This window comes from Sitophilus oryzae, unplaced genomic scaffold, assembly GCF_002938485.1.
Source record: "Sitophilus oryzae breed Bouriz unplaced genomic scaffold, Soryzae_2.0 scaffold_557_pilon_pilon, whole genome shotgun sequence".
Classification (NCBI taxonomy): Eukaryota; Metazoa; Arthropoda; class Insecta; order Coleoptera; family Curculionidae; genus Sitophilus; species Sitophilus oryzae.
Genome location: NW_022147148.1, coordinates 530255 through 550074, shown reverse-complemented (window position 1 = coordinate 550074; position 19820 = coordinate 530255). Strand labels below are relative to the sequence as shown.

The window sequence follows — 19820 nt, the reverse complement described above, 5'->3', positions numbered from 1 at the left end:
ACCCCTATAACTTTTGTATTTTTTCGGAGAAAAAAACAAGATTTGGTATATTAGTATATGACATAAATTAGAATTGATTGACGTATTCAATTGCTTTTGGTTACTTCCGGTTTCACCGGAAATGACAACAACTTTTGACTTTTAAATGGCACCCTCCGTATTTTTTTTTACTTTATTCAAAAGAAAATGACACTCTGAATAGAATGACATATGATATGTCAACTGTTGACATTATCGCATATATGGTTTATTTGAAATTGTTGTATGCGGTTCATAACGACAATTTCACTCGAAATCCTGAAGTGTGTGGTACCAAATTATTCGTAAAAAAATGCTTTTTCCAAATATGCTAATGAGCCACCCTCGTTCCATTTGAAAAAATTGAGATATGATTTAACCGGCCAGGACAAGACATGCAAAAACCATTAGACTGATCTATTTTTCCAAGGCCCCTTGATTAGAAATTAGTGTTTTTAACACAGCCTCTAGATTGAAATTTAAAATACGATTTTTTTAAACAAAAACACCAAAAGTTGGCATATGATATGTCATTCTAATGTTCTCGTATGTACGAGTCCATTCTAGTGGGTCTCGATTCTTCTCGAACGAATGAATCATTGCGGTGTCTATGCGATGTTAAGGTCATCCGAGGGCGGGCCATATTGTGAGGTTAGGTCGAGTCCACACCGGCTCGCAACAATATGTATATTGTGTTCTAGTGGACTGATTTTGATGAATTTTTAAGTAATTTGTAGCTAAATTATTTGACTTTTTAGTATCTCTTTCTAAATTAAAGGAAAGTACGAAAATATATTATTAAACTGACATAAGGTGTCAAATTCAACGAGCGTAACCATAGTTTATCGATATATAATTATTGACAGGGTATTACTTTTAAATATTTTTTTTTAATATTATTGAAATTATTAATTATTTAAAATTGTTTAAAAATTAATTTTTGTGCCTCGCCTGTAATGTCAAACGTAGGTACAGCTTCGCCACAAAAATATAATTTTGACTCCTAATAAAACAATATACTATTGTTTCTTCCTTCATTTAATCGGTAACTCCGAAAAATTTTATTATCAGAATAAAAATTACAAAAAATTGCTAGTGACTTCTTCAAAAGCGACTATCTCCAACAACAATAAAGTTATTGAGATGAACCAAAAAGCAAACCATCAAGAAAAGATGTACCTAGATGATAAAACTATTTTTAAATTCCCTGTTTTGTTAACGTATTCCACAGAGTGTTTCAAACTTTAACCAAAATATCAAAATTTTGTTTCCCCTCGTGTAATTGACAGATGGCAGATTGACAACTTTCATTTTTAATTTAGAAATATATACTAAAGAGTCAAATAATTTAGCTACAAATCGCCTAAAAAATCATCAAAATCGGCCAACCAGAAGAAAACATATTAAACTTAAAGTATGTACACCAAAATGTTAAGGTGTCCGTTTTTCGTGCCGGTGAGTGATGATGAGCTTAAAGCTTCATTCAGAACCTCCCAATTAGTGGAATAAATTAGGGGTTTCAATTCCACTTTATACTTTCTAGTTTACGATCATTCACAATGTCTAAAAAATACAATTAAAATTAATAAAATATCCTAGCAACAGCTTGTGTTAGTCTGTTGTATCCATAGAGAAAGCATACTATTTAGTTTATAAAACAATAAACTTTTGATTTCTAACCAAAATTTTTCTTGACGGGTGATAATCAAAAGCCAAAATGACATTCCTCGCAAATTTTGAGGTATAATTAAAGTCAAAAGTTTGTTAACTTTTTCCACTAATTGAAAATTACTATTACTAATTTATTATAATAAATAATATTCTTATTGCGTTCTGAATGCTTACATTAAAATTAGGTGAACAAACTTCTACGGCTAATTGAAACTACTAATTTATTCTACTGATTTCGAGGTTCTGAATGAAGCTTAAGACGCAGACGCAACATTATTTTACCATAACGGCCATAGCCTACTTTAAAATTGTAATATACGCGTAAAGTCCGGTCTAGACATAACGTTTTACCTTACGTCTTACTTGTTTAGCCAAAACTGTATCAAGTAAAACATTATGAGTAGACAAAAAGACTGACGTTTTACTAGAACTGAATTAAATACCAAGAACTGTCGTCAGTTCTCTAGGCGATTATGTTACTTCCGGTTTCAACTGACATGCAAAACGTAAGGTCTAAACCGGGCAATTTTAAATCTCCGAACTTACTATATCGTTTTGGACCATCTTCTAAACAAAAGCTAATGTCAATGAGGCATCGTCTTCAAAAAATTCGGTGGCAAATGCATCCCACCAAAGATTATCACTGTCCTAAAATTAGAAATATTACATGAATTTATTTTAAGTATAAATTAACCATTTTCTTTTTCAAAAACTAAATATTCATAAGTAGTACCATGAAACTAAAGCAACAATAGGCCCTTGTGGTCGCAGTTTCAACCTATAATATATTTAACTGGAACTTCAATAATTGTCAGTTAACATGTTAATTACTCATTTTAATTCGTTAATTTAATTATAAGTTTCATATTAATGACCATGTACGATACTTATATTTTAGAGAGTAGTGCCATTAAATATTAATAGTGATTTCTTAAGGGAAATTAGTAAAAACTCGTTATAAATTCTAAAATTTAATTAATATTTTGAATTTCACCAAAATTATAGTACCAAGTTCATAGAAATAAGTAATCTGTGAAATCTAAAATGCTACTGTAGATTCTGTAGAATTCTATAACAGAGCTTTATACTTGCCAAAGTGAATCGTTAAGAAATTATGTACTCTGTGTTATGGATAATAAAATTATATTTATAAAAAAATATATCCAACGAATATATTAAAATAAGTTAAAAAATTTAATAAAATATTAAGAAAGTGATATTCATTAGTAGATTACTACATTAACAGAGTACAGATTCCTTACAACAGCTTACAAAATGACAACGGTTTTGTGGAATTCTACTGCCGAAATTTACTTATAATTTTTTTAACTAGATCTTAGATTAAATATTCTAAAAGATAAAGAACACTACACCATAATAGCATTCTAAGTCTTGAACAAAATCTAGGGATTTTGCCACTGAAACAAAAATAAAAAAGGTTTCTTCAGCTTGTCAATGTCTTTTTACTTGCAATCAAAATTGTATAACCAACAAAAAATGCTAAATATTTCAGAGGGCACAGAAGAAGAAATAACCTTCTTCTGTGTCACAGGGAAGATATAGATAGATCCCAGTGATGAGTAAACGACAAACAACATCAAAAATTGAGTAGATATAAACCCCCGTGATGAGTAGACGACTTCTTCTTTTGACGTAGTCCCACCCTGATAAAGATGTAAACGAAACGTCATATCCAACTTTGCAGGGTGGGATACCATGTGCATCGTCGCTCACATAGCCTACCCCCCAAATTTGGTTGCGAACGGACGACATCAACTTTTGACGTTTCTTACGTCAAAATTGAACTGTCACAGGAACACGTGTCGGACACGGTCAAGTTGGCATTGGACCAATCAATCGATATACCAAATTTCATTTAAATCGGACGATTTTTTTATTTGATTCATTGATGATGGGGTTTCGAAGTGCACGAAACGTCGTCAAAATATGAATAGATGGGACATTTCGAGCCCCATCTACATTCCGAGTTTCGGCCCCCTAGGTCACATAGGGCCCGAGTTACGACGCTACAAGATCGTTACCACTTTTCCTTTCGCGTCTCGTGTGTCATGGCCGTGTCACGGCTTTCAAATTTTACACTCATTGCGCGTAAAGAAGTTTCACTTCAAAAACAAGTTTTTCTGCCTTTCCAGGAAAAAAGCGATTACGCTTTTCCTAATAAAATTTGTCAGTTTTCGAAAAAGGCTTTTTTCTTCGTCTGTATTTACGATTTGCGATGGCATAAAAACATATGATTTTGGTTAGGTTTCGGCCATCGCCGAATATTCGGCCGAGTGTGTGACCAAGTATTCGGTATTCAGGCAAAATCACGTGGCATCATTCGTGGCATCTTGACAAACCATGGTTTCTTTTGTCTGGCAGTCGTTTTTACCCAGATTTTCTGAATCTTTTCTAGGTATATTTAATCCAAGACAACCGATAGAATTCCACAAAGCACGTTGTTTCACTTCCAATATAGAATTTAATAAAACTAATAAAAAAATCATAAAATCATAAAACTTACTATCCTTACCTCCGTCCTTTGTTGTAGTCTCTTGTTTAATTCGTATATTCTATAATCTGGCTGTCCGAAATACGGTGTATGCCGCCTAGGAACAGGTAATGATCTGAAAAGAAAAATGTCATGTAATTTATTTGTACTAATAATTTTCTTTTCGTCATTTCTTTGTACCACATAGTTTTCCATTATACACCCTGTTGCATCGCCAACCTGTAAGTTGTAGGAAATTCCATGTAACTTTAAAGAAATTATTTGAAACTTTTTAAAGAATTCCTTAAAATGAAGCAAACATTCATTTTTTATGAAAGATAAAAAAATTCTAAATAACAAGCATTTCAAATTCAATTTTTAATGACAAATTGACGTTATTGTTGCCAAAAATAATTTATGAAAACTAATTTTCTTAATGTCAAATTGACTTTATACGTGCCAAAAATAATTTGTAAATATGAATTAAACAACTGAAGAAAAAAAATACTTTAGTGGTATTATGGAGGATATAATCTACAGGTTATAAGGATTTATTTCCTGTTCATTTTCCAAATAGGCCAGAACAGTTATTAAAGATACATAATATAACAATAACTGTTCTGGCCTATTTATGGCCTATTTGAAAAAAAAAAAGAATTCATACCATGGCTTGGCCAATTTTGAAGAAGCATAATTTGGAGATATTTAAATATTCCGAACACCAACAATTATTGGACGGGGGTGAAGAACGTAGGGCAAATTATGTCCATTTTATAATTAACAACAACTTAATTTTGTGAATTGTTTAGTGTTTAATAAATAAATTTTCTTTTGAAGCAGTGTGTTTACTTATCTACGAAATACATTAAGATTTTTTAAAAATTCTATTAGGTTTACAGTGTACTTTTTGTAACTTTTCATCTTTTCATAGAGAATATACAGGGTGGTCCGAACTGTATTCCGGAAACTTCGGCAGCATATTCTGCAGATAAAAACAAGTAAAAAAGTTCGTATAAATGTATGTCCTAAATGCTTAGTTTTGGAGATACAGGGTGTATAGAAGTTTCATTTTTATTTCGATATTTTCCAAATAATTTCTGATGTAACGTCACTATTTGGATGAAAATAGGTGTTTGGGAGAGAGTTTTTGACATGAGAAATTTGATTTTGATGTCAATATGACTCCTACTTGTAGAGGGCGCCATCTACATATGTTTTAATTGTTTTAAAGAGTAATAACTTTTCGTCGGTACCTGTATAAAACTACCGAGTATAAATATGTACATTTACGACGTTTTCTACGTAAAAAAGGTCTCTTGGTAAAAATCGCTACTAGTAATGGTTCTCGAGATATTTGGAATCGAAATTATCAATACCTGTCATCATTGACGTAAATTAAACATGTTGACTAAATAGTTATTAGACTGAAATCATAAATTTGATATGTTTTTGTGTCAAAAGTTCAACAGAAACTGTTTTATCGTCATTTTTTCAAAGAAAAATTTATGATTAATTTAAAAATATAAAAAGTTCCCAAATTTATCATTTAAATTACATAACTATCTACTCAACATATGTTTATTTTTTGTCAATAATGACATGCATTGACTATTTCTATTCCAAATATCTTGAGCAAGGTTGTTCGTAGCGATTTTTACCAAGAAACATTTTTTACGTAAAACATTACGGAAATGTATATTTTTTCACTCAGTAGTTTTATACAGGTACGGACGAAAAGTTATTACTGTTCAAAACAATTAAAAGACATGTAGGTAGCGCCCGCTACAAGTAGGAGTCATATTGACATCAAAATCAAATTTCTTATGTCAAAAAACTCCCAGACACCAATTTTCATCCAAATAGTCACGTTAGTTCAGAAATAATTTGGAAAAAATCGAAATAAAATTGAAACTTCTACACCCTATATCTCTGAAACTAAGCATTTTAGGACATGGACATACATTTATACGAACTTTTTTACGTATTTTTATCAGCAGAATATGCTGCCGAAGTTTCCGGAATACAATTTGGACCACCCTGTATATTAGAGTATTTTTGACAGATCTCTGTAGAAGGAAGTCATAATAAATTTGTCATATTGTGACATAATGTGACAATATGACAAATTTATTATGACTTCCTTCTACAGAGATCTGTCAAAAATACCCTAATGTGATTGTAATGTTTATTTCTCCAGGACCGGGATCTCTCTATTTTTGTACCTCTCACAACTCAAAAACTAATTCCAGTGGCGTAGCGTTGGTTAGAGGCGCCCGGGGAGGAGAGCCTCTAGGAGGAGATTTGCCGCCCCTATAGAATCCGTTCGCCGCCTTTATAACAATTTTTTGTCGCCCCGCAGATACTTGGAGTGTCACTGCTCGGAGTGTCCCGCCCCCTCCGCCCCGCCTTGCTACGCTACTGACTAATTCATATAAGTTACTCAAAATTAACAATTTGCTTTATTTTAAGGAGTTCTTTAAGTTTCAAATACATTTTTCTGTAACAGTAATGTTCTTTTTAAAAAAATTAAATGAATATAATAGAGATAAACTTCTAGACTAAAATCTCTGCTTACTAAAAAGAACTGCCAACAAACAATAATAATATGCCTTTTCAATGACAGTGTATACTAATACTAATCTTTGAATAAGAAGACTAAGGAAGGAGCATAATGCTATCCATGTATTCATGCATGGTGGGCGGAAAAGGCACCATAAAAGCTCTCTAGGGTGGGGATCCTTGACAGTTCTGTTTGACGATTCATTTGACACATTTGAATTTGATTTGAAATTTTGTGGATTTGTCAGTCTTTACGGAGCTTATTTTATGTTATTTATTATTTATTCTACTACTGATAGTTGTATAAAGGTAGTAAATCTAGATGGAAATTGTGGCAGAACTTAAATTAACAGTGACACTATCGCGATTTATTGAAAAAGACTAAAATAAATGGTTGTGTAGCGTACGGTAGATCTCGGCAAAAACTGAGTGAAATAATGGAACAACTTTTCGCTAGTAAGTGACTATATAATATACATACGTGTAGTAAACCGATCATTTATGAAATTCACTTAAATTAACTAAATTATATATTTTTCTTGCATTTTAGCTTTTATTTATTACTTGTCAAAGATTAGATGTCAAAGAATTTAGATACGTTAATTTGACTTACCTGCTTCAGTAGCGTATCGGATGTTTATGTTAATAAATACTTATTATAACTTATCTGTTTTTATTAGAATTATATATTTTTATAACAATTTTAATAACTACCAACATTTATTCACAACGTAAAATAAAACAACAAATTATTGAGTCTACCCCACGTCTACTCTACATCATAGTTTTACATTTTTTAAATAAAATTAGAACGACACTGATAAACCGGAATTTAAGTCGGCCATATTTGAGGCCCATCGCGGTGTACCTAAGATTTTTGATATGCTCCTTCCTTAGTCTTCTTATTCAAAGATACTAATACTCTAATAGTCTTCTTTAAAAGCGAATACCTCATCTCTAACAAAAAAAGTTTGAGATGAAACAAAAATTATCCAGACAAGATGCAGATGCACCTTGATAAAGTAGTTTTTCAATCCTTTACTTTGTTAAACCATTCCACAGGGTGTTTTAAACTTACACCCAAATTACATTTTGTTTTTCCTCGTGTAATAGACAGATAAGGATTTTAACCACTAAAACAAAAATATTGAATTTTAAAATACATGAAAATAAGGTGTGCGTTTTTGGCATTTGTTACATTGTAATAAATTACGTAAAATTACGTCTCTGCAAAAAGAGAGGCAACATAAATTCATTTTAAAATACAGTATGTCCTCGGATTGTCTTTACAAGAGGAAAGACTATTTTGTTATTGACATTTTGAGAAAAATGTATTCTTCATAAAAATTTTTTGCTTGGTCTAAAATAGTTAAACCCGTTTATACTTCTCCAAATTTTCATACCGTTTTAGAGAAAATTAAAAAAAAACATGAAAATATAAAGATCGTTTCTACAGGGTGTCTTTGAAATGGTGTAAAAAATCGGGGGGTGGTAGTACTCCTAAAAATAGTAAAAAAAGTTCCTATAAGTATAGGGCGGAAAATGCATATTAAGGGAGTTAGGGGCACTGAAAGGGTGAATTTAAAAAACGGTTGTTTTGAAATTGTAGGCTTAAAAAACGAGATAAAATTTCGAAAAAAATGCTCTGCCATAAATTTTGACCCTAAATCAAATGGTGATTCTGAAAAATTATTTGGAAAAGTGGAAAGGGTAGTTTTTGCAAGGGTAGGGGGTTGTTTTGTGAATAACTTTTTTGAGGTTATTTTTTTTGCAACATTGCAACATGTGGGTTCATTTTTTGAAAACTACATACTTTTTCCTACAAAAAAGGTATTCTTGTTGCACATCGACCAGAGTGATGGTTTTCGAGAAAATTGAAGGCAAAGAGTTTGCTCTGATGGGTTGGTAACTCAACATAGGTAAACTTATGAAATGGCGGTTCAAAAGTAACCAAGTATTTATTAAATAATTAATTGGAAAATCAAAATTTCATGATTTTTAAAACATCTTATTGCTTTAAAAACGAAATAAACCAATTACCAAAATTCCTTATTAAAATAATGCATTTCTTAATTCATTCATAGTAAATGTTTAAAGTGACCACCATTCATTTCAATACAGACATCTGCTCTTCTCCAAGATCTGCGTACCCTGTGGAATATCCTTGGTGTTTGTCCGAATTTGATTGGAACAGTCAATAATGCGTTGCCGTAGTTGCTCTTCAGTATTAATCGGCACTGAGTAAACCAAAGCTTTCAAAGTGGTCCCAGAAGTAGAAATCTAGTGGATTATTTCGTCTTTTAAAGCAATATGATATTTTAAAAATCATAAAATTTTGATTGTTCAATTAATTATTTGATAACTACTTGGTTACTTTTGAACCGCCATAACTTTCATAAGTTTATACCAACCCATCAGAGCAAACTCTTTGCCTTCAATTTTCTCGAAAACCATCGCTCTGGGCGATGTACAACTTTCCACTTTTCCAAATAATTTTTCATTATCACCATTTGATTTAGGGTCAAAATTTATGGCTAAGCATTTTTTTTCGAAATTTTATCTCGTTTTTTGAGCCTACAATTTCAAAACAACCGTTTTTTAAATTCACCCTTTCAATGCCCCTAACTCCCTTAATATGCATTTTCCGCCCTATACTTATAGGAACTTTTTTTACTATTTTTAGGAGTACTATCACCACCTGATTTTTTTACACCATTTCAATGACACCCTGTATAGTAATGTAATTTCCAATTCGTTCTTTGCTAGATGGTTATTATTAATTTTGATTAACGTCATATTTTTTACTGTTTTAAAGTATCACATTTTCCGAGAACTATTATCGCCCTCTCCGTATTGTACTAAATAGATTTTGTGCTTCTTTAACATTTTAAATCAGCAGAAAATATGACATTAATTAAAATTCTATCAGTAACAATCTATCAAATAATGAAAACGAAATTATATTACCATAGAAACGCGTTTCAATTTTTAGGACCTAAGAAAAAATCCAACCATTTTTCATGTTTTTTTTTAATTGTTTCTAAAACGGTATGGACATTTAGAAAAGTATAAACAGGATTAACCATTTTAGAACAAGTAAAATTTTTTATACAGAATGCATTGTTCTCAAAAAATTTTATATACCTCTTGTAAAGACAATCCGGGGACATACTGTATATAGATCCTGAAAAATGTATAATTTTAATTATTCTATGTTGAAAATTGTTTAATTATTTTTCGCCCTACTGAAATTGAAATTATTTCAATAAGGCTTTAACTTAGGTATAGGGATATACAAAAATTGAATTTAGAATTTATATAAATAAAGACCCGAAATAGAGTATTGATTAAATCAAAACAATAAACTGGTAGGGCACAAAATACATTAAAGCAGACAATTTTCCAAAATTTCAGCTGAAATTTAAATGCACTTCGTTTATGGTAATTCGAAGTTATTGAATTTGCAGGTCCGGGCTAATTAAGAAGATAAATTATTTCTCTACTAGCGCATATATCAAAAAGCAATTGATACATGTGTCGACCGGTTATTTGTCTCATTGTTACGCCAGCGTTAAATCTTGGATCTTGGGGCGATTCAATTAGCATCGTTATGGTTTCAGTTAACAGGATTATTAATCATTTGATTTAATGACTGACCATTAATATTAATGTACATCGAGGGAGATAAACGATTACATTTTGGTTTGATTAGAGTAATTCTAATATATTGTAATTTTATGCAAAGATCAAATTTTCTTATGTGTTTTGGTATATTTAAGAATATAATATACCTATATAGACACAATTCTGAATGTTATTTGTTAGAGTTAGTTAATGTCGTACAAGGTGTCCCATTTTCGTGTGTTATATGGGGTTTCTAGTTTATGAGTAGAGATGCAAAGATGCGGTTTTAACATCAATATACTACTTTTTTATGAAACTGAAGATGCTACACACAAATTTGTCCTAGCATTTTTGTTTTAGGCTAGGACAAATCTGTGCGTAATCCTTACAAAAAAGTAGCAAAGAACTGCATCTTTGTACCTCTACTCATAGAGTAGAGTAGCCTTGCAAAACACACGAAAATGGGACACCCTGTACAGGGTTTTTAGAGATATTTAGTGCGATACCTGCATGCTTCCCTATTAGAGGTAGTTAAATAGGGTTACATTTACATGTATAAGGTTTTATATGAACCTCCAGAAATTGAAATAAAAATAAACATAGACGACCAGTTAGTATAAGTGCGACATATTTTAATGCTAAAAAAGTGTCGACATATCCACAAAGGACCGTCATATGGGTTATCACGGATAATTTTTCTAAAAAAGCATGTATGCCACTAGTGATGTAAAATTTCCAGAAATATATTTTCGGAAATATTGGAAATATTGGAAATATATGAAATATTTTAAAAAATAAGAAAAACTGAAATATTTATTTATAAAAATCATAACAAAACATCGCAAAACACAAAATGCTTATACATAAACACAAATAAAGAGTTATTCTTCAAATTAAAATATAAATTAAGGTTAAATTTGTACAAAAAAAAAATATTTTTGACACACTAGTCGAGAAAGAGGCATATTTTTATCGCTGTCAACAGCATCACACTCAATAACCAATAACACCTTCTTGCCAGTCTACTTCCTCAAAATCTTCAATAGTATCGGAAATAAAAATTGATCTATTGCCGTTTCCTATTTTCTTCAGCAAGTTTTCATTGTGGGATAGATAGAGTAGCTTAGCAGCTCTATAATTAGTAAGCCTGTTTTCTTTTTTGAATGAATATGACTATAAACGCTAAAACTGCGTTTCGTGGCAGCCGAAGATGCTGGCATCATCAAAATTCGTGAAGCTACTTGTGATAATGAACATGAAGAACACAGTCCTTTCCACCAGGAGACTGAGTTATCAAAACTACTTTTGCATATAAAGTTATTTTCAAATAACTTGCCACTTCTACAACGGCAATCTGCTATTCCATCTATTATTTCTTGCTCCTTTATATTGAGTTTATTTTTTGATATATTAAGTATGCATTCTATGGCAGAAAGAATTTGGGTTTCATCAAGTTCAGAACCTTGTGATTTTGGATTTAGTAATTCTGCAGCATAATGAATGGGTTTAATAGCAAATATTTCTCTTTTGTCAACAAACTCCAACAATTCGGATTTTTCTTTGTCGTCAAGTGAGGACAATGCAAGATTATTCTGAATTACCCTTCTAATATCACAAAATGCTTTTACAGCAAAATGAATGTCGATCAGGGACCAGCCACCAAACCAAACATACGAGCTCGGGACTTGCGATAGCGAGAAATGCGAGGTTGCAAATAAGTAGGTGAATCCTCAAACTCGATATATTCACCATATTATATGTTTGTAAAACTGTTCTATAGTAAGTTTAATGTTTATAGGGTTACAAAATATGAAAGATATATTAATAAACATCGGGTTTGAATCGTTAATGACAAGATTTAAGTATTTTTAAAAATATTTCCAATATTCCCAATATTTCCAACATTTCCGAGACACGTTTGGAAATTTCCAATATTTCCATTTCCATGGAAATATTTCTAACGGAAATATTTCCATTTACAACACTATATGCCACTGACGTTTCTCTCTTTTTAGCGAAACAGTGCAAGCCGTATATGGAGGCAATAGAAAAAGTGTAAGTTTATCTCATCAACGAAATCGAAATCGACAAAATATCCAGGATACGATATTTTAATTGGCGTTAAACGGCCTATACAATTTTGCTATCAAAAGAAAAAAGTCAGTGGCGTGCATGATTTTTTTTCGAAAAATATATTCTAATGATAACCCTGTAGTTACAGTCACTTTACTCTCAAAATTTCATTCGAATCACTAAAAGCACTGGAAGAAAATTATAATCAATCGAAAAAAAATCGAGACTTTAACCTCCTGTAGCTACAAAACAAAGCAGAAAAAACACAAGTATATAAATATAAAAAAAAAAATATATAAATATCCAGACACTTGATATGAAAAAATAATCTTATTTTTATAACTTATATTCTTACAAATATAAGTTATTTTCGTCTCATCAAACTTCTGATCAACTTTTGTTTATTTTTGTTTCACTTTCTGGCGGTCCAGGTAAAAACCTACAAATCAGGTTTTTAAGTGTTTTTACTCGCAATAAATCTCAGAAATCCCTATACAGTGTGTCCCATTTCCGCTACTCTATAACAATACCGGGTGTGTCTCAAAAGTGGCTCATCCCCTATAACTTTTTTATATTTTCAGATAAAAAAAACGAGATTTGCTATGTTAGTATATTACATAAATTAGAATTGATTGACGTTCAATATTCAATTATTTCCTGTTTCACCGGAAATGACCACAACTTTCGATTTTTAAATGGCACCTCCGGAATTTTTTACTTTATTCGATTGAAAATAACACTCTGAATAGAATGGCATATCATATGACAACTTTTGACATTCTTACTTAGAAAAAAATCGGATTTTAAATTTCAATCTAGAGTACCATGGCTACGTTAAAAACACTAATTTTTAATCAAGAAGCTTTGGAAAAATAGATTCGATCGTCTAATGCTTTTAGTGTCTTATCCTGGCCGGTTAAAAACGCCCAAATCGTATTTTTAATCATATTTCAATTTTTTCAAATGGAATGAGGGTGGCTGATTAGCATATTTGGAAAAAGCATTTTTTTAAGGATAATTTGATACCTACCACAAGGTGCCCGGTGGCGTAGAGGTACAGGCTCTCGTCTACCAACCTCAAGGTGCGGGTTCGATTCCCACACCCGGCATTTTATCAGCCGACTATTTTTATTAAAATAAAAATAGTTTGGGTACCTAGGTCGACTCAGCCTTAAATGAGTACTTGGGATTCACAATCCTGAGGTAATAATAGGCGGTTGAAGCGTAGTGCTAGCCACATTACCTTCCTTGTATACCGAACGGCTCTAGTAAGCAAGCTGTACCTTGCTACTCCCAAGGCGTTAAACGCTATATACGGGAGCTATTATTATTATTATTGATACCTACCACACACTTGGTAATTCGAGTCAAATTATCGTTTTAAACGGCATGTTACAATTTCAAATAAACCATATGCAAATATATCAAAAGTTGACATATGTCATTCTACTCAAATTGTCATTTTCTATCGAATGAAGTAAAAAAATATCGAAGGTGCCATTTAAAAATCAGAAGTTGTAGTCATTTCCGGTAAAACAGAAAGTGACCGTAAACAATTGAATACGTCAATTAATCCTAATTTATGTCATATACTAACATACCAAATCTCGTTTATTTTATCTGAAAAAATAAAAAAGTTATAGGGGTGAGCCACTTTTGAGACGCACCCGGTATATCTATTACCTAATAAAAATCAGGGAAAAAATCTCATTTGATAATAACTTTATGAATAGCATTGTGTATGTTTGTAGTACCTGTAGTAGGGATTCCCAAACGGCGAACAGTAGAAGGGGTCGTTGTGCAGGTGCGTAGGTATGGGGGTGCAGGGGGGCCCCGGCACTCGTTGGTGGTGGAGGCCGGCAGGGCCAGCAGCCCCCACCAATGGCTGCGCGCCGTTACAAATCGTGACTTTCGACGACTGACAATCGATGACGCGCGACGGGTTGACAAGTACGGGCATTGACGCGCCACCACAAACCGCGCAGATTTCTTATTACACAGTCAGCGCAGAACAGTATGGCTCTTATTCCTTATTATCTACACTCATATTTAGATATAGGGGGTACCAAAAACTTCGTAACAAACTTGAAAAACAAATGAGTTTTTGAAAAAACGGTTATGCAAAATCAGTTCACTATTCCCAATAAAAAAAACATTCCGACATCTGTCATGTAACAACTGTCATAGCGGTAAATTAAAATCTCCTTTAGGGTTATCTATGCATGATAATAGAAACAAGTTTAGATTGGAAAGTGCCCATAAGGACAATGTAAATACTATTTGGCGTTATTCTTACGACGGTCGCTCTCCAAAGCTAATGATAATTTCGGAGTGGTTCGGCTTTTTAATTTTATCTTTTAATTTTTAAAATAAAATACAGTGTGTTGCATATAAGAAAATGTATTTTATATAAGGACATGTATGAAAGTATGAAATACCTATGAAATATCTATGGAAACCGAAGTTTATGCCACGATCCACGATGGTTTTTGCAGTTCGCAGTATACACAGCTTTTTAAGTTTTTAATACCACTTTTTCACAATTATCACGAGTTTGAGTAAATAAAATTTAAATTAAACTCACAAGATAGCAATACTTACTAACTTACTTTGAAAATGGACGCTTTAAACACTTTTCGGCATTTTTTCAATCAGGGCAGTTTAAATTTTGAAAGATTTTATAATATTTGAAGATTCTGACTTTGACAAGAGAAAATTATTTCTGTTCTTGTTTACGTTTGTTCTTAGCAATCACTACAGCAGCGCCCTACAACGTATGCAATCAGAAACAATTATAAGTTTTGGCCGTAAGCCGAGCATTCCAATCTAAACTTGTTTCCTTTATCTATGAAGGAATGCGGCTTTAGAAGTAAACGCTATTTATTGTCATATCGATCATGCCTTATATTTAACAAAAAACTTTACTTACAAAAAACACATTTTTCTCATTAAATATCGATTTTAGGAAGTGCTTAATAAAACAAAAATATTAAACAAAACCTTGTTCGTTTATAATACAAAATACAGTGTGTTCCATTTAAAATAATGGAGAAAAATACAACATTTAGTTTTGACTCGCCCTGTATATATCAAACAAGATTGCAAATTATAGTAGATCGAATTTTGACATGTCGAAGGTACTATTATACAGTATTTCCTGTTAAAAAAATAAAATTCTTCGGATTTAGAATTTTAAGAGGACTTTAAATAAGCAGTAAAATTAGTTTAAAAATGTCTATACATATTTCAAAAACCACTAGGTATAGTATATAACATTATGGTATTTTTGGAATGGAAATTTAATGGTAAATCCGTAAAAAGAGTTAAAAAATATAGAGTATTCTATTTATTTATTACTTAAAAATTATTTAATAATTTCATTAGTTTCATCAGTGTTGAAGTTAAACTAGAGTTAATTGTCAAAGAAACTATTTGCATAGCTACTGATATATTGATATTTAATTTTTAGGGTCCCCAATTGTGTTTATTTTTATTTTTTGAAAATGTGTACAATTCAAACAAAATAAATATAAACGCAGCCACTATTCGGAGCTATCAAAATAATATTAATTTTAGAATGCAAAAACTATGGCTTCCTGAAATAAATATATCCCTATTCAATCTATTAATACCCCATTTATATTAATCTGTAATCCTATTGTAATCGATTAGAATGGCATTACACATTATTAATTGTATTATTGTAACCGAATAATAGGTAGTTGCTTAAATATGCAGACATAAATAAAGTATTAAATACATTATAGAGATTATAGTACAATAAATTACAGAATAAACATAGCAGGAATTATAGTTATTCATTATAGGAGATATAACTTCAAGAATTATTTTTTGAGAAGCACTTTGAAATATTATTGTTTAAGTACTAATAATTCTATTATCAACTTTGGAATAAATCTAATTCAATTTAACATTAATTCGGTATTACTCTATTGATCTATAATCCTATTATAATAAATTACTATATCCATTATTATATCAATATGTATAGTAATAATATATTATATATCATTAATTATTGTCAACATTATTTAAATATAAATCAAAATATTCACATATTACTCATAAATTTTAAAATCCAAAATTTCTTGCCTGAAGATTTTTTTTGTTCAAACGCATCATCAGGGTGTCAAAAAATAGTGTATCCAACTTCAGTGGGTGATTCTAAAGATAAAAATGAAATAAAAAGTTCCTATGAATATACACTTCCCCAATAAATTAACGCACCACAAAAAAATAACCAAAAGTTTAAGTTAAGTTTTTGTCAAAACCACTTACCGGTTTGGACGATTTTTTTTTTGAATGATAGGTCATTCTTTCCACAATGTTGCTATACTAACTGTATTTTGATAGGAACCCTTTTTATACTAATACCGGGTGTAGCAATTATAACGTGTTTTTTTAATAAAATTTATGACACCCTGTAGAGTTGATCAGTTACAGTATCAAGTTAAAATTGAAATTACATTTTAGCCTTATCTTTTTTTTACATTTTGTTTTTTTATTTATTCCATTATCTTATTTATTACACAAGAAAACAAAATTTTATAGGATGACATGATTTAATATTGGTTTTAATTAACATTTTTCCATTTTACTGACTAAAGTAAGTAGCAGGCTATGGAAAAACACGGATTACCAGTAAATGTCAAATAGAGATGCTTGTTGTCAGTGTCAGTCGTTTTCGTCCTTTTATTATATCAAAAATATGCAACGTGAAACAAGAAATCTTACTGGCGAAAAATGTGCTCAAGCATTAATATTGTCTGAGGAAGGTTGGAGCTACCGAAGAATTGGTGAACGATTTAATGTAACGCACTCAAGCATTTCACGAGTTATTGTTGGGATTATATCACTGGGAGTAATTGTCGCAGGCCGGGACAAGGCAGGAATCGAAGAACCAATCCGATTCAGGAACGTTTTTTAAAACTCTCAACATTAAGACAACGTTTCGTAACAGCTCGGACCCTTCAAACTCAGCTCAGAGATATTAATGGTCTATACTAAAGTTTGCACAGAAACTAGCATCTCTATTTGACATTTACTGGTAATCCGTGTTTTTCCATAGCCTGCTACTTACTTTAGTGAGTAAAATGGAAAAATGTTAATTAAAACCAATATTAAATTATGTCATCCTATAAAATGTTGTTTCTCGTGTAATAAGCAAGATAATGGAGTAAATAAAAAAAAACAAAATGTGAAAAAAGATAAGGCTAAAATGTGATTTCAATTTTAACTTGATATTGTAACTGATCAACTCTACAGGCTGTCACAAATTTTATTAAAAAAAACACGTTATAATTGCTACACCCGGTATTAGTATAAAAAGGGTTCCTATATCAAAATACAGTTAGTATAGCAACATTGTGGAAAGAATAACCTATCATTAAAAACAATCGTCCAAATCGGATAAGCGGTTTTGACAAAAACTTAACTTAAACTTTTGGTTATTTTTTTGTGGTGCGGTAATTTATTGGGAAAGTGTATGTATGATCTAAGATTGGGGGGGCTTTCCGAGGAAGTTACATCCCTCTAAAGAGTAAATAAAAATAATATAATTTGTTTATTTTTAAGAACCGTTTTTCTAGAAATTTGGTGCTCTTCACACATATTAATGCCAAAGCGAATGGCGATAGTGTAAAATTCCGCAACAGTCCTGAAAGGGTACTTTACTTTAGGGTAGATGGTTCTACTAGTGGTACTTCAAAAGCTACGACTTTTTTACGTAAGAAAGGTGCTTTTCGTTTGGTTCGAAATGGTAAACGGTTTTCAAGATATTTGCGTTTATTGGTGAAAATATGAAAATTTGTAAAGAAATTATAAATAAATTTATCTCTAGATAGACGGAGCTATTTTGTTAAAGCCGTTCCAAAACTCGCAGACGTATACTGAGCTTTATCAGTGTTTCTGCTGTTAAGTATTCGGCTCAAATTAAGCCGAATATCCGGTATCATCACTAATATTTAATTTAAAAAATGTTGCTTGATGGTGGAAGTTGCCCATGAAGAATTATACATGTTACACATAGTTTTACATATTATTTCAAAGCGGTAGGTATAATTAGTTAATATTATATGAACAGAATATTACTTCTCTCAAATTCGAAGAGCATATAAAAAAAATCATTGTAGAATGATACCGTATGATCGAATAAAAACGGCGTCAGCGATGGCTATGAAATGAAGATCGCTGTCATTTTATATGTAAATTTATATGGGAAATGTCATCGATCGTCATTTCCAAGCCAACTGGACGCCGTTTTTATTCGATCATACGGTACTTATCCATTAGGCAAATATTTAATGTAAACCCTTATCGGTACTTTTTATTAACAATAAAAGTCGATATATGTATGTGAATAGAAATCAGAATTTAGTTATCATTTATCAACAAATATAGATCAAAATATAATAGCCAATATTCAAATATGCGCCTTATACCTATTTCTGTACAGTGACAGAAAAGAAGAATCATAAAATATTTCAAATATTCTTGTACATGAATAATGTAAAAACAACTTGAAAAATAAGATTAAATAGAGACCTATTATTAACAGTTAGTTCACATCTTTGAAAATATATTAATTTCCTTTATTTAAATAAAACATAATGTAAAAATAATTAAATGCTATCGAGACGCTACAAATTCAGAGGGATTTACAGAATTTTCTGTTCGACGCTTAGCGAAAGATTATTAAATTTATAAAAAATAAAACAGCAATAAATCTTGTATAGCAATAATTATGAGAAACCGGATGTGTCTCAAAAGTGGCTCATCCCTATAACTTTTTTTATTTTTAAAAATTATTTATTTTTTAAACCCTTATTTAAAAAAAAACGAGATTTGGTATGTTTGTATATGGCATTAGGATTGACTGACGTATTCACAATTGTTTTCGGTCACTTTCGGTTTCACCGAAAATGACTTCAACTTTTGATTTTTATATGGCACTCTCGATGTTTTTTTTTGCTTTAACGATAGAAAATGACACTCTGTATAGAATGACAACATTTGATATTTTCTCATATGGTTTATTTGGAATTGTAACATGCGGTTCACAACGATAATGTGACTCGAAATACCAAGCGTGTGGTACCAAATTAAGGTTGATTCTCACTATACCTTCCATAGCAGCTCCCTTCCGTTTCCCTTCTGTTTACATAAAATATTATATCATGTAAATGAATAGGACAATGCACACTGTCCGTTCCGTTTCCCTTCCGATCCATATCCTTTCCTTCCATACATTTTTTTGGCGAACGGACTGAAGCGTATCGGAAACAGCGTTGTAAAGTTCTTACATTTGTACCAGCTCTGTTAAAATTTTGCCGATATATTTATTTATTCTTTCACCTCTTAATTA

The 19820-nt window shown here is 31.3% G+C and overlaps 1 protein-coding gene across 1 annotated transcript in view; it reads right to left on the bottom strand.

Annotated features, from left to right (window-relative positions):
* Window positions 1–19820, bottom strand: part of LOC115887240 (LIM domain-binding protein 2-like) — a 120253-nt gene that overhangs the window by 24689 nt on the left and 75744 nt on the right. The window contains 3 exon segments of the mRNA XM_030906611.1: window positions 2236–2268; window positions 2271–2337; window positions 4223–4316. Coding sequence (XP_030762471.1) covers window positions 2236–2268; window positions 2271–2337; window positions 4223–4316 — 194 coding nt within the window.